At 42.5% G+C, this 23,966-nt stretch overlaps 1 protein-coding gene across 1 annotated transcript in view; it reads left to right on the forward strand.

Annotated features, from left to right (window-relative positions):
* Positions 1 to 23,966, forward strand: part of SIK3 (SIK family kinase 3) — a 155,251-nt gene that overhangs the window by 84,612 nt on the left and 46,673 nt on the right. Inside the window, exons 3-5 of the mRNA XM_088481353.1 lie at positions 8,944 to 9,007; positions 16,220 to 16,381; positions 21,850 to 21,974. Of these exons, the coding sequence (XP_088337479.1) occupies positions 8,944 to 9,007; positions 16,220 to 16,381; positions 21,850 to 21,974 (351 nt within the window). The remainder of the gene's footprint in view (positions 1 to 8,943; positions 9,008 to 16,219; positions 16,382 to 21,849; positions 21,975 to 23,966) is intronic.

Genomic DNA, 23,966 nt, shown 5'->3' on the forward strand with positions numbered 1-23,966 from the left:
CCCCCTGTGTGTCACTTAGCCCTGCTGGCCCGGTAGAGCGGCATCATGTCACCCTCCGCGCTGTGGAACTGGGGCTCCCTGTCCCCAGCTGGGAGTGCTCAGCGCCCCATTACATGGATGGACCGCGGCAGCATACAAATACATATATATATTTTTTTTAAAAACACCCGGCGCCTAGCTCTGTTAATACATTTTATACCAGGGCTTGTAGAGCCTGTTATTCTCTTTAAAAAATGGTGCCACAGCACGGAAAGGGGGGGAGGGGGGGGGGGTTAACTCCTTCAGTGCCGTGGCTGCCATCAGCCATGTGTGGCCGGCCTCCGTCCACAGGTTGGCACTTTTTTATTATGGTTTTTCAAGATTTTTAGGGTGGTTAGAGTTAGGCAATAGGGGGAGGGTTAGGGTTAGACCAGATTTAGGCACTAGGGTGAGGGTTAGGCTAGGATTAGGCACTATAGGGAGGGTTAGGGTTAGGCACTATGGGGAGGGTTAGGATTAGGGTTGCATTACTAAAAAAAAAACATGTTGACCATATGTGTCAACCCTTTGAACATTTTTGCCTTTTGAACATGTTGACTTTTTGAACCTGTCGACCCATTACAGTGTCCTCTTTCATGCCTCCAAAAGGTATTGGTATGCGCCCAAACATTTGCTAGCTGGATCACAGCCGTGATTCACCTTGGTACATTGCAGATGGAAATCCAGTTCCTTACAGTGTGAAGACCCCATTCTGCTAGTTCTGCGAATATGATGCTCGCCACACAGGGCATTGGACGAGAAGCTGTGCCAGGCAGCCATGTGACTTCCGGTGCAGTTTACACTTTACTTCTCTTATTTATCCACCATTAAATGTTTTTTTCAGGGAGATGTCCCTTCCCCCTTCTTTAGTTTTTTTCTTTGGTTTTCTCCTTCGGTTCTTGGTTAGCAAAATAAATGCTTGTCCAGCAGCATGGGGATATGGAGGACTTAATCCAACACTTGCCAGCGTCCTGAGTGAGACTCTATATCCCCAGGGTCTAGTGTCCCCCAATGGACAGAGAGACAAGGATTGCATGTAAGTTTAACAATCCTGCTGTAAATGACTAGCCACATTCACAGTAACCTCCAGTCCTTAGCACGTACTGCACTTTGCTTCTCCAGCACTAAAGGCTTTGATCACAGTAAGCAGCTCTGTATGCTACCTAAGGGTGGGTGCCTTTACCAAATAGAAAGCACCCTACAGTACATGTAATACTCTTTTTGCCCAAACTCTTTGGACTCTGGTATTTGAAGTTGTCTCAATGTTTTTCGCTGTCATCATCGTGTGTGTGTGTTTTTTTTTTTTTTTTTTTATTGCTTTATTGACGGATTCAGGGTTTTGTCTAATGGCAAGCAAGCTGCACTGTGGCTTCCACATGGAGAGCTGGTGCTGAAACATTAGTCAGTATAAAGGTGTAGGTCAGATGGCTAAACCAAGAAGTGATAAACCAAGTAATCCTATAGATTGTAAGCTTGTGAGCAGGGCCCTCTTAAACTGGGTACACACTGGCACGGTATCAACCCGATATGTAGTTTCCTGACGAATCGGAACAACATATCGGCCGGAACGCTCAGTGTGTATGGCCAATCTGCGCACTCCCGCGGTCGTTGGCGATATCTACCGGTCGGCCGTGCTGCACAGCCAACCGAGCGATATCGCATGCGGCTCCGTGCAAGGTAATGAAGGATGGAAGGTTCTGTTCATCATTACATCATTCTTATATGTACCGCGGATACAATATATCAGCCCATCGTCCGCATACACATCGCTCTATTGTGCAACCAGCTTTACCTCTGTCTGTCTTGACTGTCTGTCTGTCCTTCCCCAGTCTTGTTTTATTACTGTTTGTTCCCAATTGTAAAGTGCAACGGAATATGCTGAGCTATACAAGTAACTTTAATAATAATAGTAATGGATCATACGAGAACCGTATTCAGCAGATAATGGCATGGCCTTCTAGTTCTGCCTTTTCCATTCTTGTAGGCTGTTTGAGATGTAACATTTTGCTGTTCTCAAAACCTCAAGTAAAAGTCACGTCTGCTGTTTTACTTCCTAAATATACAGACAGGGTTATGAATCAGAATGTACAAAGGAAGAGATGCAAAAATATCCTTGCGTTAAGTGAGAGGACAGCCTGCAAATCCACAAATAAAAAGACTCTCTCTTAGGGGTTAGATTTACTAAAGCTTCTCAAAAAGTGGAAGTGTTTCCCATAGCAACCAATTACATTCCGACTATCATTCTAGAAAATGATAAACCGAATCTGATTGGTTGCTATGGGAAACACGACCACTTGTCTGTTTTAGAAGCTTTAATCAATCGATCCCTTTAGATGGTGATCCACAATTGTAATACTGATGTAGACATTCTATAATGTGTTAATAATAATAATGCAGCTACAATATATTTGGCATTTGTGAATAAGCCCCCTTCTGCTGGAGGAGTGACCTGATGACCAGACGTTTGCACCTCTTTTGTGCAAATGTCCAGTGTACAGTGGGATCCCCAAGCATGACCGTGTTGGACACAGTAGCCACGAATAAACTACAGCAGTGACATCAAAGTAATCTGATACCTCTAGAGAGCCAGCCTTCTCCCCATCATACACCATTTTCATATCTGCTACCAATGTGCAATCAAGACATCAGTGACCATAAGGCACAACTGTACAGAACCACTGCCCTAAGGATTACTTGTACAACTGAGCACAGTTATTCAGCCTATGATAGGAGCCAATATATCGCTATTACAATTGCACCTCACCATCAAAGAAGGACTTTTTATCATTGTGGATTTGCCAGCTGTCCATCACACTTAAGCATTCAGGCTTAGGTTTCCATCTCTTCTTTTTCTACATTACAGTTCACAATCCCTTCTGTACATCTGGGAAGCAAAATACCATCTTGCACAGTATCTCAAACTCTTGTTGCGTTCTTTCCCCACATGTATCACTACAGCACACCGAGGCACCTTTATAGAGAGGTGTAAAAGGTATATCTTTGGAACTCTTACTATATAATATGATATATCAATTACAGCGAGATTGGATGCTCCTGTGTGAGGTGGCCTCTGTCATCACCTGGTGTAAATCCCAGGAACTCACCATATTATCTATGTCACTGGTTTCCAAACTCTGTCCTCAAGGCACCCTAACGGTCCAGGTTTTAAGGATATCCAAGATTGAGCACAGATGATTGAATCAAAAGACTTAGGTACTAATTAAGTTACCTATGCTCAAGCTTGGTTATTCTTGAAACCTGGACCGTTAGGGTGCCTTGAGGACCGAGATTGGGATCCTCTGATCTTTATAATACTAGAGATCTACTGTGTACACCCATATACAGATAGTACTTACGAATGAGTAGATGTTGTTCATTTAGAACAGTTTTCAAACTCTTTCCCCAGGACTTTACACAGGTCACGTTTTTCAAGTCACCCAGCAGGTGCACTGGTGTGTTCATAAATCTGGCCCTCCACTATACAATTATCTGTCCGATCTGGTTGGTTGGAATGAAGACCTGGTAATGTATGGGAGCAAATGATCAGTGTTCGCAAATACGCGCTATAGCGCGTATTTTACCCGATGTCGGGCACTGGGGACTCACTTTTAGAAAGTTCCTGGGTCTCCAGGGATGCACTGTGCTGTGACAAATCCCTGACAGCTGGCTGCAGCACAGCGCGTCCCCCTGAGAACGACACAACGCTGTCTGTTAGAGCAGCCAGTGAGTGTCAGACTCTCATTGGCTGCTGCTGTGGAAAGCCATGCTTGGATCAAGTGTCTGATCCCAGCATCGGCACAGCATCCGTGCCCGGCGCTGGGACAGTGTGTTTGTTCCCAGCGGCGGGTACCAGTTGAAGGGAAGAAAGGAAGACTCGGCGCCGCTGGTAAGGACGAGCCTGACAGAAGAATGAAGCTGAGGACTGAAGAGGACTGCAGGGGTGGAAAGAAAAAGCTATTGAAGCTCCCCCCCGCAGCCTCTCCCACCGTACGGGTAAGGCGGCCTTGGGCCACCGCTGTTTACCCCTCCCTAGACCACCAGGGTTGTCAGGCACTAGATAAAAAACGCTAATAAACAGTGCACTGTAAAGAAATAGGTATGCCGCTGACAATTTGTACAACGGGATGTACATCCACAAACCCAAAGAATTGTAGTAGAAAGAAAGTATGTGCAAACACTTCTGCGCTCCTATTTCCACATGTACATAACAGTAAGAGTGGATTAAATGCACTGGTGAAGCCAAACAATAAAATGACATACACCATATGACAAATAACAATTAGAAAGGTAGTCCAATTTGAGTCCTTCTTTGTAGGATCAGTCCACCTTATTTAGAAGATGATCCACAGGTAGTAATTATTAACCTGAAACAACAGGTGTATCTCCTATATATGCAGCATGTGAAATAGCAATGGGTAGATACAAGAAAAAGAAAGAAAAAACAGTGCAAAACCTTATGGTAAAAGGTATGTTTTAATGAAAAAAACGCACTTACAAAATAAAGGTAAATAACCAGCATATAACAACGGTCTTTGGTGGTGATGTGGCGCCAGCTCCAATGTCCTCCTTGGATCCCCTGGATGGAATGAGGGCAGAAGATACTGGATACAGGTCCGGACTGTGTATCTCCAATTCCTAGGTGGCAAAGAGCGATACCCACAAATACCGCAACAAGCAAACAGAGCCAAGGCTTAACGCGTTTCCGACCTCAATAGGTCCTTCATCAGAAGCATGGCTAACATTGACATATTCTATCTATAAATACCACCTAGGTAATTACAAATCAAACTCACCCGGCATTTTGAAAACCCGCCTTATTCCTCTGCTGTCGCAGTAGGAACAACATCACGTGGGCGTCTCGGGTCACATGACCCGCCCGTCCGCGTTCCATATCATGTGTTCCAACTTCAGCCCATTGTCAGACTAACCACCGCTGCTGTCGCGGCGGAAGTGACGTCACATATGCGACGCAGGTCACGCAATTTATACATCTCTTTCAGAACCAAGTGATATCAACCTCCACTGCCGTCGCGGCGGAAGTGACATCACATGGATGCCAAAGGTCACATCTCTATATGCGTTCCAGATCCCGAGTTCCCCGATGTTACTGAGGAACACAGAATCAATACAGGCAAACACTTCCGCGTTCCAGCAATAGGAAGTTAAATATTTAAATAACATCAAATAGAGAACGCGGGTCACACAATCAGTGTGTGCGGTCCACGTAATAGGTTCCCTGATCTTAGGAACACAGAGCTAGTGCAAATATACACTTCCGCGTTCCAGAACTAGGAAATCAACATTTAAATAAAATAAAACAATCATAAAAATAAACAATAAAAGGTGAGTACTGTGGGTGAGAAAAATCTTAAAAAATGACATCAAGTTAAAAAACAGGATTTCATCAAGTTAAAAAACATTTTAGTTCGAACTCACTATGCAAACCTTTTGGCATTAAAGTTTTTAATTCATAAATCCATCGCATTTCATTTCTAGAGAGCCACCGTATTCTAAGTCTCTGGTCCTATTTTTGGGTAAAATTAATTGGATTCCCCCAAATTTTTTAATAAAACATTCTTTACCGTTATGAAACTTTTTAAAATTAGCTGATACTGTATGTGTTTCTAGGCCTTTTCTGATGTTCTATATGTATTCTGCTAACCGAATTTTCATACACCTAGTTGTTTTACCTACATAAATGGGGCCGCATGCACATTCCAATGCGTATACCACGTTTCTTGAATTGCAGGTAATAAATTGATTGATGGTGTAATTTTTCCCATTAACAGTGAATTCTTTCAATTTACTAGTTTCACTTTTAACAGTCCTACACATTAAACACATACCACATCTGTGGAAGCCTTTAGTTCGAATACTCTGTCTAATTTCAATATCAAGGCTACTTCGTACCAGATGATTTTTTTAAAGATGGGGCTCTCTTATAAATAAAAACGGGGTCAGGCGGTAATTCTTTAGACAAAATAGGGTCCTGTAACAGGAGTTTCCAATTTTTTCTTTTCCATATCTTTATGGTTACTGCTATATTGGCTAATAAAGGCCCACTGAAATTTCTCACACACTTGGGTTTTTTTCTTTATCTTTTTCCTTCAAAAGCTCCGTTCTATCTATTTTATCTATTTTTTTGTCTTGCTTTCTCTAATAGTGAGGGTCTATAGCCCTTCCTCAGAAATTGTTCAGAAACCTCCTCCAATTGTTCATTACAGGTAATTGCATCAGTGCAATTCCTCTTATTCCTAGAGAACTGTCCATAGGGAATCCCATCTTGCCAGTTAGCATGATGCAGGCTAGAACGTTCAATAAAACTGTTGGAATCTATTGACTTCCTGTAAATTTTAGTTTTAAAAGACCCATCTGATACATAGATCCAAAAAATTAACTTCAGTTTTACTATAATTAAAAGTCAGCTTGATGGACATATTAGTATTTAAAACGTTAAAAAACTGGACGAGGGAATTCTCATCTCCTCTCCATACAAATAAAATGTGGTCAATAAATCTCTGCCAGGATACCAGGTTCGCCCAATGACCAGCCTCTGGCCAAATTTGATGATCCTCCCAGTACGCCATAAATTGTTTTGCGTAACTGGGGGCGAACCTGGTACCCATAGCAGTACTGACAGTTTGTAAATAAAATGTGCCATCAAAGTAAAAATTATTATTTAAAAGAATAAATTGAATACCTTCTCTAATAAAATCTTTAAGTGATTCACTCAGATTACTGGTGCTGAAAAAGAAGGAAACAGCTGTAAGGCCTTTATCCATGTCAATAATAGAATATAGTGTACTGACGTCTGCACTACATAAAAACTTATATATTGTTTTTTTTAAATAAAGCCTTGGTAGAAGGAACAATTACACAAAAAGAATTTGATTTTCTTAATATTTCTAATCCTTCAGTCCCCACTATCTACATATTACCGAAGGTCCACAAGGATATTAATAATCCTCCCGGACAACCCATAATTTTTGGCTGTAATAGTTTGACATCTAACCTTTCATCTTTTATAGATTATTATTTGCAGCCTTTAGTACAAAAAACTCAAGCCTACTTGAAAGATACTAAAGATGTTTTACAAAAAGTAGCTGCCTTAAAATGGGAGGAAGATATGCACTAGGCCCAGGTCACTAAAGGGCAAATAGGTGGGCCAATACTGGGGGCACTGCATGGGGGATCACTATTGGGGGCACTGCATAGGGGGGATGACTACTGGAGGCACTGCATAGGGGGGATGACTACTGGGGGTAATGCATAGGGGGGATTACTACTGGGGGTAATGCATAGGGGGATGACTACTGGGGGTAATGCATAGGGGGATGACTACTGGGGGTACTGCATAGGGGGATGACTACTGGGGGTAATGCATAGGGGGGATTACTACTGGGGGTAATGCATAGGGGGATGACTACTGGGGGTAATGCATAGGGGGATGACTACTGGGGGTACTGCATAGGGGGATGACTACTGGGGGTAATGCATAGGGGGGATAACTACTGGGGGTACTGCATAGGGGGATGACTACTGGGGTAATGCATAGAGGGATGACTAGTGGTGGTAATGCATAGGGGGTCAACTACTGGGGGCAATGCATAGGGGGATGACGACTGGGGGTAATGCATAGGGGGATTACTATTGGGGGCAGTGCATAGGGGGGATGACGACTGGGGGTAATGCATAGGGGGATTACTATTGGGGGCAGTGCATAGGGGGGATGACTACAGGGGGGTAATGCATAGGGGGATTACTATTGGAGGCAATGCATAAAGGGGATGACTACTGGGGGTAATGCATATGGGGATTACTACTGGAGGCAATGCATAGGGGGGATGACTACTGGGGGTAATGCATAGGGGGATGACTACTGGGGGTAATGCATAGGGGGATGACTACTGGGGGCAATGCATAGGGAGTCAACTACTGGGGGCAATGCATTGGGGGGATGACTACTGGGGGTAATGCATAGGGGGATTACTACTGGGGGCAATGCATAAAGGGGATGACTACTGGGGGTAATGCATAGGGGGATTACTACTGGGGCAATGCATAGGCGGACTACTACTATTGGCAATGCATAGGGGGTCAACTACTGGGGGCAATGCATTGAGGGGCTAAAGGGCATTAATGTGCAACATAATGTAAAGGCCGGGGATGGCTATGTGGCATCATTTGTAAGGGGCATTACTGCGTGGCATTAATGTGTGTCCTAATGTTTAAAGACCGGGCATGGCTGTGTGGCAAAATGTGTAAAGACTGGGCATTATTCCATGGCATAATGGGTAAAGGGCATTAATGTGCGGCATAATGTGTAAAGGCCGGGCATGGCTGCGTGGCATCATTTGTAAGAGGTTAGGGGGAGGTCTGAGAGTTATATAGGGAGCTTTAAAGCATAAATTATGATAGGACCCACGACGGTCAGGAAGGACCCCATTTTTTAAAAGTGGAGAGTCCTGGGACCCACATATTTTGTCTCTCACAGCGATCACCGATGACAGTAGATCATATGGTTTTAAACACTGAAAAAAGGGACAAATTTGTTACATTCGTGTGTTTTAACCAATTTGTTAGAACAACCATTTTTGACTATTTCCAGTGTTTGTGAGCAAATGGATGATTGGCATTTGCTCCCATACATTACCAGGTTTTCATTCCAACCAGCCACATTGGACAGAGATCTGAAACATAATTGAATAGTGGATGCCCAGCTTTACTCACTGACACATTTTTAAAAGTTCCACAGGTGGAGATGATGATTTCACTTGTGATTCTGTGAGGAGAACTATAAAACATGCACTGTTTGGGGTCCTAGATGACAGAGTTTGAGAACCTGTGATTTAGAAGAAAACAAATGTATTTATTCTACAATGCCTTCCTGTCTGTTCTTGATATTATTTTATCTCTCTCTCATAGGTGATGGAGACTGAAAGGATGATCTATCTAGTGACAGAATATGCCAGCGGAGGGGAGATATTCGGTAAGCCACGCAATGAATGAGATCAGTCAAAATGATATGAAGACAAGAAGAGGGTGTGACAGCCAGTTTGATTTAAGTTTGCTCACTTTGCATGTGTGTTTGATCTGTTATTGGATTTGCACAGCTATCCTCTGTGTTTGTAGCTAATTATCTCTCATTATGAGTTAGAGGAGCCTTTTCTTATCCAACTACATAATCGCCGCTGGCTACAGTTTTTTCCTCCCAGTGATTGTCCGTGATGATCGGCAAGGAGTGAGTGAGGGGAATGCACAGTGTGAGTGTAGTGCTGCATCTCTAATCAGGAATTACTGTGATTCCGGATTTTGTCATCCACACAGAACACTGAGAAGCAGATAAACCATTCGTATGCCCAAAGCATGTTTGGGAGCACGTATAACTATCGCCAACGGTAGAACATGGGTTAATTAAGCCTCGTGACTGGTAATGAGATACGGGTCCGTCGTGCATGCAACAGCCTGACTCTGTAAACAGGATGTATCATGCGTGTGGGAGTCATAACATCATTTAACCAGTCTCTTGCCACAGGGGGCCGTTGAGAGGTTTATATGTAAAAAAAAAGCCAATCATTTATTTTCAGGTTTTATAGTATTTATGTATGATCTTTGTAGCAAGTCGTTTTATCACTTTGTTACTTACAACAGCAGTAATGGAATTTCAGCGGCGGCATTGAGGTATCTCATGCCAGTGCAGTGGATTAAAAAATCAAGGGGATTAAGGAGGAAACATTCAACTACTAGCAGAATGTCCTAATTTCTGGAGGTGTTAGGGGATCCCATTGCCCCCCTTTCCTTTGGCTGAACATCCTGTTCTGGGCACTCCTTGTGAACACATCTCCAGTTCTCTGCCTCCCTTGCACCAGCCTCCTGGCTATCCAAATATTCCCACTGCAGTAGAAGGCTTTGGTTTTCATGCATTCTTTCAGCAACCACCCCTATAAATAGGAGCACTCTCTTCAATGAAATGTCTAACATTCCATCCCAAAGTGCAGGATGAATCCTGTTTCTGCTGCGCCGGACAGCGAAGGGAAATAGGGGTTGCGTTGATTTGGAAACCAGTTCTGTATGAATATACAGGATATAGTCCAGTCTTAGTGCACGCTGCCAAATTGCGAAACTAAAATGAAGTACCTTTTACAGGTTCATCAATCACAGGGATTTAGCCCAAATTCCAGGCTTATGTGTGTGTGAATGAGTTAATGCACATATTTAAAGCGATAAAGACATTTTTATACATTTTATTTTTATCCCGAATTAACGTGTAGAACTTTTACAAAAGGTTGGTAAACCTGTGTTCTGCACAACCTTGTCATAACGTTACTAGTAATGGTAATAGGTACCTAATTGTAACTGTATCATTAACAGTGCTTTTATTTTACTTCTAAAATACATTTTTAAGGTGCACACACACACGGGATGATAGATGACTATATCGTTGAAAGATCTCCCGGGTGTGCTGGATGATCGATATCGATCATCCAGCACACCACCTACTCACCAACGACTATTACGATCGTGGGTCCGTATAGTAACCTGGTCGATGTCGACCAGGTTGGCCTGCATTGCACGAGTGATGGACGATATAGTTATCGTCTATACTTGCCTGCGCATCGCAGGTCGTTGGCCACCGAAAATTGCATGATATTAACGATATGATCGATGGTTTTCAGTCATATCGTCCATTTTAATCGTACTGTGTGTACGCACCTTTATTGCATGAAGTCTGAGCATCGTATTTCTGCATACAACTGGAGATGCCGTGGCAACTTTCCATGTTACAGTAATATCTACTTAGCCCTTTACTACATATTACGAGCCTATGCCCTGTATACATACCTTTTCAACATGACCCCTTCCACCAGGTACAAAATTCTCTGGTGCTGGACTTCCCACTTAATTTATGATTGCCCTCACCTGTGTTTAAACACAATTCTCATCAATTAACTTGTTTAACACAGGTGACTGCAATCATAAATTAAGTGGGTAGCTCAGGACCAGAGCATTTTGTACCTGGTGGAACGGGTCATGTTGGAGGGTCTGTGTATATTCCGTGGAATGTCAACTTTAGTTTCACTTTTTTAATATTCCTCGGTTTAACTAGTAATGAACGCATACATTCGCCCTATACGATATATTAGCGGAGTGCCCTTGCAGCCGCTATTGTTACTCATTATGAGTAGAGACCTTTACTAGGCAGCTTCTTTATAGCTGAAGGATCGGAAGCATGTATAGAAACATCACAGCTCCTGAGTGGGCTGTCACAGATCTGTTACTGGCGCAATGTTACAGTGGATTCCCATATTACAGCGCAACCTCAGGTGCTAGTATCCCCATGGTTATCCGCTGAGACATTCAGAATTTACTTGAAAAATGTTCCTTAATTGCAGGGTGGGACATCTAGGCAATTGTTAGACACATATAGGAAAAGTGGTTTCTTAGGGATCTCTAGCCCTTTACATCACAGTAGGACCTTCTTGGGGATCTCTAGCCCTTTACATCACAGTAGGACCTTCTTAGGGATCTCTAGCCCTTTACATCACAGTAGGACCTTCTTGGGGATCTCTAGCCCTTTACATCACAGTAGGACCTTCTTGGGGATCTCTAGCCCTTTACATCACAGTAGGACCTTCTTGGGGATCTCTAGCCCTTTACATCACAGTAGGACCTTCTTGGGGATCTATAGCCCTTTACATCACAGTAGGACCTTCTTAGGGATCTCTAGCCCTTTACATCACAGTAGGACCTTCTTGGGGATCTCTAGCCCTTTACATCACAGTAGGACCTTCTTGGGGATCTCTAGCCCTTTACATCACAGTAGGACCTTCTTGGGGATCTCTAGCCCTTTACATCACAGTAGGACCTTCTTGGGGATCTATAGCCCTTTACATCACAGTAGGCCCCCGATAACATAAAAAAGCCCATCCCTGTATAGTATCTCTGTACAGTAAACATACGTGGCCATTAGCTTTATTGCCAATTGAACATTTTTCATAAATCGTAATGTGATATTCTTATGTCATTTCTAAGAAATCTTGTTTATAACACATTTATTGCTTTTATATATAACTGCACCTAAATGTTTGATGCTGTGCAAATGTTGGGGGTACAAATAACAGAATAGGCTGCCAGGGGGGTTCCCAATTGGGAAATGATTGAGGACCACTGATAGAGAAAATAGTTGTGGGAAACCCTATGATCTCAAGTCCCAAGCAAAGTGAAGTCTTTTAAAGGTGTAGCTACACTTAACAATAAAAACACTTTAGGGTGAGAGTTAGCACACCTACTAGACTGATGAGTGGTGCTGGTCCCCATAGCAACCAATCAGATTGATTATATAGCATTTACTAGATACATAGTAACTAGAATCATTTTGTTTATAGATTGTTTGGTCTAGTAGATAGCAAATACTTAAAAGTAGAAGCTCTGTGTCTATCAATGTGGGCCCCTCTGTATTATATTGGCAGAAAGTTTACACCCTGCCAGGACATATAGAATACACATTTAATGTCTCTCTATGTTGTGCACATCATCAGTGTCCTGTACTGACTATATACGAACATAGCCCCATTGGTAATGCAAGCAGTGCTGCCATTTATTACTCTAGTTATGCTACTGCTCTATTCTGGCAAATGGACAGCATAGGAAGCCTATTACGTACAGCCCTATCCCCTGTGCCCTTCCTTCCGCAGTCAGTAAATGATCAGAGCAGACACCCGCTGGCAATGTGCCTTCTACTAAAGGAGTGGTCCTACCTTCCTTTACTCCCTTTTCTGTTATATGTATGCAATTGTTTCATTTGGTGGGTCTTTTTTATATGTACATATAACATATGTGCAATAAAGTAAGGTGTTAGTTTGTCAGAAAGCACACTCACTAAACTTTGCAATAGTAACATTGGGTAAGGTGTTAAAAACTATTCATATTTGCAAATGATCAAAAGTGTGTTACAACAAAATACTGTTATCTCATGATTTGTATATTCTTAACTGCAGCACCTCCTTGTAGTCTCTAGGTGTCAGTGTTGTAGTTACTGACCATGTAAAGCACTTGGCGACAGATTTCTTCATATTCAGCAGTGGGAGCAGTGACCGGTGCTATAATATATGTACTTTTTTTTTATTTTTTATTATTTATTTGATGCCTCACACAATGATGGCGGTGCACTTGTTTATTTCCTTTACGTTTCATTCTTCAATACTTACATTGCAGGTGTAAAGTATTTTTATTTTTTTCTAATATCCTTTTGTCTATTCCTTTTTTTAATCTGAGATATTTCATGAGCTATGAAAAAGCTAGGTGTAAAAATATTTGTCCTCTCTTTATTCGGAGGTGAATGATTTTGACTAAATCTGTAAGATTGTGACGTCTGTGTTTTCTGTGGCAGTTTTCCCTTCATTAGCTCTTGTTGCGGTCAGTCCCCACAGTGCATGTATTGTGCCACTAATGAAACGTGTGTGGCCACGGTATGGATGTACAGGAATTCTGCAGTGTGAAGCGCGTTTCCCGAGCTAAAAATTAAGGTGACTATTGGCTCCGTACCTGAAACCACCAAAGACTTGTGCAAATGGTTTGTAAGCATGTCCCTCTAGAGCAGGCATGTCAAACATGCGGCCCAAATATTCATTTTATGCGGCCCAACTGTGTGGGCCCAAACAAGTATCATGCAGCCCAAACCCCTGCCGCGATCCCAGTGTTTACTGTATTTAAAACTGTGAACGCTGGTGATGCAGTTTGCAGGTGACGTCATGACATCACCTGCAATGAGAGGAGCCTGCGCCTGCTGGATCTAGTTAGATCCAGTCAGTGTCTACGCAGGAGCAGTGCCCAGCGGCCAGCATGGAGAGGTAAGTACTGCAGTGGGGCCTGTTCTACACTGGAAGGAGGCAAAGCATAAGCCATAAGGGGCACTGCATAATGAGCACTGCATAATGAGCACTACCGGGGGCATTACATAAAGGGCACTACTAGGGGCCATACGGGGAAACACTGCATAAGGGGCACTACTGGATGCACTGCATAATGGGCACTACTGGGAGTTCTAAGGGGCCATTGCATAATATGCTCTTATACAGGGGGCACTGCATAATGGGCACAACTACAGTGGCATTGCATAAGGAGCTCTTATACAGGGGGCATTGCATAATGGGCACAACTACAGTGGCATTGCATAAGGATCTCTTATACAGGGGGCATTGCATAATGGGCACAACTACAGTGGCATTGCATAAGTGGCTCTAATACAGGGGGCATTGCATAAGTGGCTCTAATACAGGGGGCATTGCATAAGTGGCTCTAATACAGGGGGCATTGCATAAGTGGCTCTAATACAGGGGGCATTGCATAATGGGCACAACTACAGTGGCATTGCATAAGGAGCTCTAATACAGGGGGCATTGCATAAGTGGCTCTAATACAGGGGTCATTGCATAAGTGGCTCTAATACAAGGGACATTGCATAATGGTCACAACTACAGTGGCATTGCATGACGGGGTCTAATATAGGGAGCATTGCATAATGGGCTCTAATGCAAGGGGCATTGCATAAGGGGCTCTAATACAGGGGGGCATTGCATACAGGACACTACTACAGAGGGCACTGCATTTGTTTTTATTAATAATAAACCTTTAAAAATTGCATAGAAGACTTTTTTTTTTTTTTCTTGCGGTCCACACACATTTAAGGTGCGCAGACCTCAAAACGACTGCATGATTAAGACACTGTAATTGTGCAGTCATTTGTCAGTCTGTGATGTGCCTACACTGAACGGGCAGTCGTTCAGTGTAGGCATATCAATCATCTGCAAACATGCTGAACCTGATGTTATCGTCAGGATGCCTAGCATGTTTGCCCGATGATAGATGTCTAAACGACCAGCAAATGATTACGATATTGCTATCGTTCAATCGCTAAATTTAATTTTCTAGTGGATGGGCACCTTTAGACCTTGAATATTCGGCCTGGTTGGTATTTTGAGTTTGACATGCCTGGTCTAGAGTGAGCTAAAACATTTCCTAGAGCAAGCTTCTTGGTGGCAGCGTAAAGTTAGAATACAACAATGGCACCAAGTGGGGGATGTTTAGCAGTTCACATTGATTTCTATTACAATAGCTTAAAAGCAGACATACACTTAAAAGCTCATACACACTGGACGATTTTTATGAATGATAACAATATCGTTGAACGATATATCGTTCAATCCGTCCAGTGTGTATGAACTGAGCATTGTGCGCTAACGTAAGTCATTAACGATATCCCCAGTCGTCTGTACATGCAGCTCAATCTGTGGATATCGTTAACGATGTGATACTGCCGAATGAAGCATGGCCCCATTTCCTCTCCCCCTGGCATCAGCAAGTGTGTACGCTGGCACCCCCGCTGGGTTCGTCGCTGACGAGGTTGCTCCGTACACACATCGTCCAGTGTGTACGGGGCTTAACAGCAGTACTCCATAATAGATTCACAAAAAGAAAGCTAATTAAATGGTTTCAGTCTAAAACATTATAGTACTTTTAATCAGAGGTGTACAGCCTATGTATTTACCCATAATCTATTTTTGGAGTATCTTTTATTACAGATTCAATGTATTCGGCTGAACACCCCTTTTTAGGAAACAGAACAATGACTCATTAGCACATGGGGGTTCTCGCTCATATAGAGGTTAGAATAATTGATGGTTTAAGTGGATTCAACTAGTGTATGTTTAAAGTCAGAAGGGAGTATATCTATCTTTCCCAAGTTTCTATCAAAGTTTTAGTAAGTCTGCCATGATCTTGTCTTTTGTAGTGCAGATTCTCCGTGTACCACTTTTTCCTTCCTAGGGCGCCACTGGAAATCTTATTGAGGTGATATAATCCTCCTACTATGGAATAGCTTTCAGAGGTGTTCTATAGTTAAGAGCTATGTATGTTTTCCATGGAGTTTTAGTGTGACCTGATAGGGCAGCTTCGATTATGTCTGGAAAGGAACATAAATGGCAGAGGTAACGATGGCAACTCCAGGTTTCTTCAGAGGGAAATCATAAACTATATATAGTAATATACATTTCTCTCTGCTGGTAATAATTAGACTAGGGACACTTCTGATGTTATGGTCCTTTAAAAGCAAAGTTGTCCTTTTTTCCCCCACTGCATCTCTTTTGTAATGTTTCAAATATTCTAGCTTTCCAAAATCTGACAGATCCTTTCCCTATGACAGATCACCTGGTGGCCCACGGGCGCATGGCGGAGAAAGAGGCGAGGAAGAAGTTTAAGCAGATTGTGGCCGCTGTCCATTTTTGTCACTGTAGGAATATTGTGCACAGAGACCTGAAGGCTGAGAATTTGTTGCTCGACGCAAACCTCAACATCAAGATTGCAGGTAAGTAGACCAGAATGGATCTTCATTATGAATGTGACACCGTAGCAGGTCAATACCCACGTTTTCATGTTTAATAAATTTGTCCGACAGCAGTTGGTGAACTGGAGAATATATATATAATTTTCATAACAGGTTCTGCTGGGACTTCATAACCTTTTATGGGTCCTATTTTCTGGAAGTGCACTTGTCATTATTATGTAATGTATCCAGGCTCAGTACAAATGATGGGCCAAATGTAATAGAGTGTGAGTTTAGCAGTAATCTCTCACATTGGTCGAGTTTTATCTTCATAATGGGAAAACATCTGGATGAGAGTTTAAATCATGAGAGTTTTTTTGAGTCTAAAAGCTTGCAGTGCTTGCATGTTCTCGGACTATTACATTGGCTGAGTTTACTACTTAAGTCTCACATTTTTTTAAACCCTCACCCTATTACATTTGGCCCGATATGTCTTATTTAAAAGGTTAATTACTCACCAAATCTGGGATGACTATTACTTGCTTTTGGATCTACCAATCAGATCTCACACCATAAGCGTTTGCAGCATCTACCTATGGCGAGCTTTATATTAACACTACTTGTCGCCACAAAGTATTTCACACACGCATACATTAAAGCTCGCTGGTTTAACATACAGATTGTTAACAATTACCCAGCAACAAAAGGGTTACTATTGTTCAGCACCAATCTTCAAAGAGACGGGCATTTATTTATCACATCAAAGACCTGAAATTTCTGCTTCATTTGCAAGGTGCAGTGCTTATGAAGAGAAAATACTTTAGGTAAAATCAAATGGATCGAAAAATAACATGTTTGACCCTATGTGATTTGCAAGAACCCAGAAGTAATGACTCAGTCCCAAAAGAAAAGGCAAGAATGTTTTACATGCTGCTGCTTTCAGTCTCCAAAGAGACTGTCCTGGTCAGCTTTGGAAACTGATCCTGTGGCATTCTAAGCACACAACAGGGCCGTAACATTTGGCTAGAGGCTAAAGTAACCGGGTTCTATGGCATCCAAAGCACATAACCGGGTGGTAGCATTTGGCTGGAGGATTAGTAAAACTGTACCTGTAGCATCCAAAGCACATGACCGGGCCGTAACATTGGCTGGAGGATTAGTAAACTGTACCTGTAGCATCCAAACCACATGACTGGGCCCTAACATTGGCTGGAGGATTAGTAAACTGTACCTGTAGCATCCAAACCACATGACTGGGCCCTAACATTGGCTGGAGGATTAGTAAAACTGTACCTGTAGCATCCAAAGCACATGACCGGGCCGTAACATTGGCTGGAGGATTAGTAAACTGTACCTGTAGCATCCAAACCACATGACTGGGCCCTAACATTGGCTGGAGGATTAGTAAAACTGTACCTGTAGCATCCAAAGCACATGACCGGGTCGTAACATTGGCTGGAGGATTAGTAAACTGTACCTGTAGCATCCAAACCACATGACTGGGCCGTAACATTGGCTGGAGGATTAGTAAACTGTACCTGTAGCATCCAAACCACATGACTGGGCCCTAACATTCCCTGGAGGATTAGTAAACTGTACCTGTAGCATCCAAACCACATGACTGGGCCCTAACATTCCCTGGAGGATTAGTAAACTGTACCTGTAGCATCCAAACCACATGACTGGGCCCTAACATTGGCTGGAGGATTAGTAAACTGTACCTGTAGCATCCAAACCACATGACTGGGCCGTAACATTTGGCTGGAGGCTTAGGAAACAGGGCTTGGGGCATCCAAAGCACACGACCGTGCGGTAACATTTGAATGGAGGCCTGAGCACAATTTCTTTCCCGTCCCCATTTACTTAAAAATGCATTGATGAACTCAGCTGGACGCGGAAACTAATTGAAGGGCTGCAGCATTGTGTTTCATGAAATGTTATGTATAACGGATGACTAATTATGGCTGTAAAGAGGCCACTAAAAAGTCACAAGTGTCTACTACTTAGATATTTATCTCCCTTCTATTATCATTTCATGCAATGGAGAGGGGAGAGCTTACAGCAGGTCATTTAGCAGTTTGAGTCCTTAACTGCTGAGACATCTGATTTGGAGGAATGAAAAAAATTTCCAAAAGTTCCTTTTTGTTTTAACACATGGTCACGCTGACAAGTGCTTATTTGGTAGATTAATGTGGGGATGAAGGATCCTCTTGGAGTCACCACTAATAACTAGCTCTGCCATGATGAGTGTGTTCTTTCTATGCTACAACTGGAATGTCCTATAGATGCCTCACAACAGAAGGACCACATAGCAAGGATGTATGAGATGTGACTGAAGGGACAGACTGTAAAGAGTTGGCAGTAAGGCAGATGTGATGTCAAAGCATACAAGTGAGCGGTCTCCTGGACTGATGGCCACTTTTGTATACAAGTTTGTACCTTACTACATGTACACAGTGCAGTGTTCCAGGCAGCCATGTGCTAGGGAAGAGGGGGAGGCGATATCCTTTTAGGAAGGAGCACTAGTTTACCGGGAAGCCTGAGTTGCAGCCTTTAACCTGGCGGCTTTGCTAGCTTCGTGTTAGGGTCTACAGTTCTGTCTATAGCGCACAGACGCACAAGTGCCCAGCTACATAGCACCTTCTCTGGAGCTTTTCAGCACTTCTGTTATATATGCAGACAGATTTGTAATGCATGTGACAGTGTAAGGTCTGCCCCGAGATATGATGGTACTTCCTATGGAGGTTTCATGAAAATGCTGCAGCTTTGTTTTTACAGCTGTAGGCTACAGAAATGTCATATAAAATGCAGATGTGTTCAGGGCGTATGGGGTAGTGTGCTTTATTAACCCTTATTTCTATGGCCCCCGTATAATGTGTGGAGCTTTTACTATTGGTACATAGCACAGAGTAGCCCTGAAGCTGTCAAATGAGCAGGTCTAGGGAAATGTTCTATCTGATGCTGTAGTGCAGGCCTGGCCAACCTGTGGCTCTCCAGCTGTTGTGAAACTACAAGTCCCAGCATGCCTTGCCAGAGTTTTAGCATTTCCTAATGGCTAAACTGTGGCAAGGCATGCTGGGACGTGTAGTTTCACAACAGCTGGATGTTGTGCTGCGGCTGCTTTGTTCTCACAGCAGTGACAGTACTGAGGAGTCCAGGGCCAGTCCTCTGTGTGACTGTGTTACTGCAGGGATGAGTGCATGTTCCTGGGAATCCTGTGGCTGGGAGCTGCTCTGGAATTGCTCCGGATCCTCCCATCTGCTGTTTGCTTTGGCAGCTGCTCAGTTCAGTCATCTGATGAGTAGGATGGAAAACCTGATTTACTGTCAGCGCCGCTCAGTGTATCTTTCTTATTTTTCTATTTATCTTTCCCAGATTGTGTTAGAGCCGCAGATGTGACAGTAGTCCATGTCAGACACTTATTGTGCTGCTTTTCATGTCCCAATGCTCTCTGATGCCCCTTTACCCATATTACTGCAGTATAATCAGGAGTGACACTCTGGTTACCCTAATTACTAGGTGGGACCTAAACGTTCAGACTATACAGTGGGCAGTCTCCATGCCAGTACTTTTCTTGTATTACATGTGTGCTTTGGTTCCTTACATACATTGCTGAGACTAGTCAGTGTGCATAGCATTGTAGATTAATAGCTACCAAATTGCCACAGTCTACACATGAACATTGCATTATGTCACTATTTCCCTGTCCTTAAGGCACCCTGATAGTCCAGGTTTTAAGGATTTCCATGTTTGAGCACAGATTAAGTCAAAGTAACTGAGGTATTAATTAAATCACCCTTGCTCAAGCATAGATATTCTTAAAACCTGGCCTGTTAAGGTGCCTTGACAACCGAGTTTAGGAAACACTGCTTTAGTTAGAAAACGTTGCGGGTGGGATGTTTAATGTTATGACTTCACTGAGGCTTCATTTTACTTAGTCCTGGCACTGACATGGTTAATGGACATTTGAGAAAAGGTTAACGGAAACCCAGCAATGGGCTAATGCTCTGCTTCTCAAACTCTGTCCTCAGAACCCCGAACAGTCCATGTTTTCCAGGTCTCCTCACAGAATCACAAGTGAAATAATTAGCTCCACCTGTGGATTTTTTTAAATTTTGTCAGAGTAATGAGTAAACCTGTGCACCTGCTGGGAGACCTGGAAAACGTGACCTGTGTGGGGTCCTTAGGACCGAGTTTGAGACCCACGGAGCTAATGTCTTCAGTAGGAGTAGGGAGCCAAAATATAGCACCTGTGTCAGCAGCCATTACATAGGAAAAGCACCGTACTTCACCAATGAGAAAATGGCCTGTAAATATGTAGGAACAATTCTACTTAACTAGGAATATCATAGGTGAGCATCGAAGATTCATTCCACCGCTGCGGAAGACCCCACTGTGTTTGAGGCCTAAACGATACACCCTTTAGCTCTAGTGCATCTGGACAGCAGGGTGGCACTAGAGCGTTCTCACTCAGGCTAAGTTGAGTGCGGGAATGTTCTGTGTGTGTGTAGGGGGTATTGCAGGCTGTGCCGAGTTCTGCACACACAGATCTGTCTGATTACAGGTGTAGGACTGGTATCGGTGCACGCTGATAATGACTGCTATTTCTACAAGCGAATGTCCACCAGCAAATATTCGTGTATAGTTGAGCGCTAATATAATCGCGGCAGTAACAGTCTAGTGTCTCTCCTCCTGTCCAAAGTAGCGGCTACTGTCTGTGAAGACTTGTGTCTAAAGCTCATCTGCGCCTTCCAGGGATTTTTCCCAAGCTGCATAGGTTGAGGTCCTCTCTAACCTGATAATATTGTAAACTAGCTGCTCTGTACTTGGTGGCTTGGGACCTGCTTTTTTTGGCCCTGTGTAAGCTCTTCGCCTTCATTACGTTTGCCAGTCCTATGTAAAAGAGACTTTATATATCCATTCTAGTTTCATGTAATATCTGCTGGTACAGTCCTCAAAGAGCTCTGACTGCGACACCTCATTCAGATTATATTTGACTAAATTATAACATACAACTCAAAGTCTCCATTATCTAAGACACTTTGGTTGGATGCCTGGTATACAACCTTTGTACAAGGGTAGCCTTCCCTTGGTTTTTTATGTTAAACTAATTGATCACGTGACATTCACGTGACATTCCGCAACTCATGCAGCTATAGGAAATGTCCATTTTAGGCTTAATCCATGTGGCAGCTCCAAATTCTACTTCCATGTCTATTCTCACTGTTCAGGACACATGCCCTTCACATAAGAGGTTACAGGCATGGATACTGGGGTAAGAGTAGATATACAAATAAAGTTAAGTAGCACTGACTGATAAATGGAGAGGCCTCACAATCGACGACCTGATTTGATATAATAAAAACAGTCAGAAAAGAACAGTTCTTTAAAATCGCCATAAATCTTGACTTAACTATTTATCAGTCTTTTCAGTACCATATATTCCACTGCTCATCAGTGCAGGATACTATAATCCATTACCTCCTTGTTTCCTTTATTCCCTTCTCCAGATTTTGGCTTCAGTAATCGCTTTACCCCAGGCCAGCTGTTGAAGACTTGGTGCGGTAGTCCACCATATGCGGCCCCAGAACTGTTTGAAGGAAAGGAGTATGAAGGGCCCAAGGTGGACATCTGGGTGAGTAATAAGTTCATGGATTTGAGAAATGAGTGTTCATGACCTCAAAATGTTAAATTCTTAACCATTTAGTAAATCAGATCTAACAAAGGCTTTCTATTGAATGGTGAAATAGGTATATAAAATGAAACAATGTAAAGGAGCAGGTGCCTGATTTTGTAGTGTATACACGTAAATTATTGGGCTCAACAATGAACATGTGCCCATATGAAATAGAGAATAATTTAGGCTTCTGAGGATGTGTAGAAGTGGTGAAATGCGTAGGGTCTGCGCTGTTGGACATTTTTCTGATTACTCTAACAAGCATCTGCTTGTTTCGTATCCTGTACATCTGAATTGCAGCCTGGTGATTTTCTGAAGGATTTTGAGCTTTCATGTATCATTCTTGAAGTATGTGTAATCATTTTATCTTAGATTAATAGATTAAAGTTGTCAAAAATACTATGTTATATGGTTTCTCCTATTATACTGTATTTTAGATATTCAAGCAGTAAATAGGATGTTTGTTACAAAATCTAGATGACTGATTTAATTCAGTATAAACCTGAATTATCTGTTTTGTAGAAGCGCAGCCGCAGTTTGAGGAACATAATCATTTATTTGTATATGCTAACTACTGTTCTCTTATTTTTATTGCTGTACATCGAGTTTCCCTGTGTTTGACAGGCTCACTAAGGACTGCTGTCCCCTGATCATAACACAGGGAGTGTGCATATTTTTGCACTGTGATATTTACTTTCTAGCTATGTAAATTACATGTATGAATGTTTTATATTACCATGATCACCATGAGGTTTCACTCCTCTACATCTGGTTGCCATGTTGAAAAGGAGGTGCTGGTCTAAGCAAGCAGGCAGGCAGTGTGAGTGACAGAATTGCTGAGGAGTGCAGAAATGTAGATTGATGGACGCGGTGATGTAACCGGGACACCGATGACTACGTTTTCCTTGCCCTAGGTTACGTGGGAGGACTCCAGATATCTGTAGTATAATGGAGAGGGAAACCTTCTAACAGGATGGAAGTAGATGGTTCTCCATATGTTAAAGTAACATAAAAAATATATATATTCGCGACTATTTGTATGTTATACCTATATGGACTATGAAGCAATTATAATACTGGTTGAGTCCCTCATATCCAAATATTCGGAAATATGGAATATTTTGAATTGCGGAATTTATTTTAGCATGGCTGAGATAGACACCTTTGCTTTTTGATGGTTCAATGTACACAAACTTTGTTTAAGGCACAAAATTATTAAAAATATTATATAAAATTACCTTTAGGCTGTGTATAAGGTGTATATGAAACAAAAATTAATTTCATGTATGTACACAAGCTTTGTTTGAGCCATAAAATGATTGAAAATATTGTATAAAATGACCTGCTGTCTGTGTGTATAAGGTGTATATAAACATAAATGCTTTCTGTGTTTAGATTTGGGTCCCATTATCAAGATATTTCATTATGGTATGCAAATATTCCAAAATACGTAATATTCAGATATCCGAAATACCCCTGGTCCCAAGCATTATGGATATGGGAGACTCAACCTGTAGTAGCTAGGAGTGCAGGTGACTTATCAAAAAAAACAAAAACATACATATCGAGACCCAGGTAAATTATTATAAACAATGGGGAGGATTCAATTGAACGCAATGTGAATAGCGTCGGGAAGGAGTTCTCAGAGTTATTCAGTTGTTTCCCGCCCGTCACTTAGTCGGGAGATGCTGGTTAGGGCGCCTTAAGCCAGGTGTTCAGGCGCGCTAGCCAGTATTTTCTGACTTAAGTGATGGCCGCGATGTTGTTAGTGCCGCGCTAAGCTGGAGGGTACGAGTAGAAATCCTTTAGTCAGACTAACAGCACGGTCAATTGAATAGCTCCGGGAACCCCTTCCCACAACTTATCCTCACAGATTACCCCTATTATAAGCATTATACCCCATTCAGTCCACATTATAAAGCTTCTCTGTTCCCTTCTGTCTCCACTTGT

Source organism: Taudactylus pleione, unplaced genomic scaffold, assembly GCF_031769625.1.
Source record: "Taudactylus pleione unplaced genomic scaffold, aTauple2 ptg000270l, whole genome shotgun sequence".
NCBI lineage: Eukaryota > Metazoa > Chordata > Amphibia > Anura > Myobatrachidae > Taudactylus > Taudactylus pleione.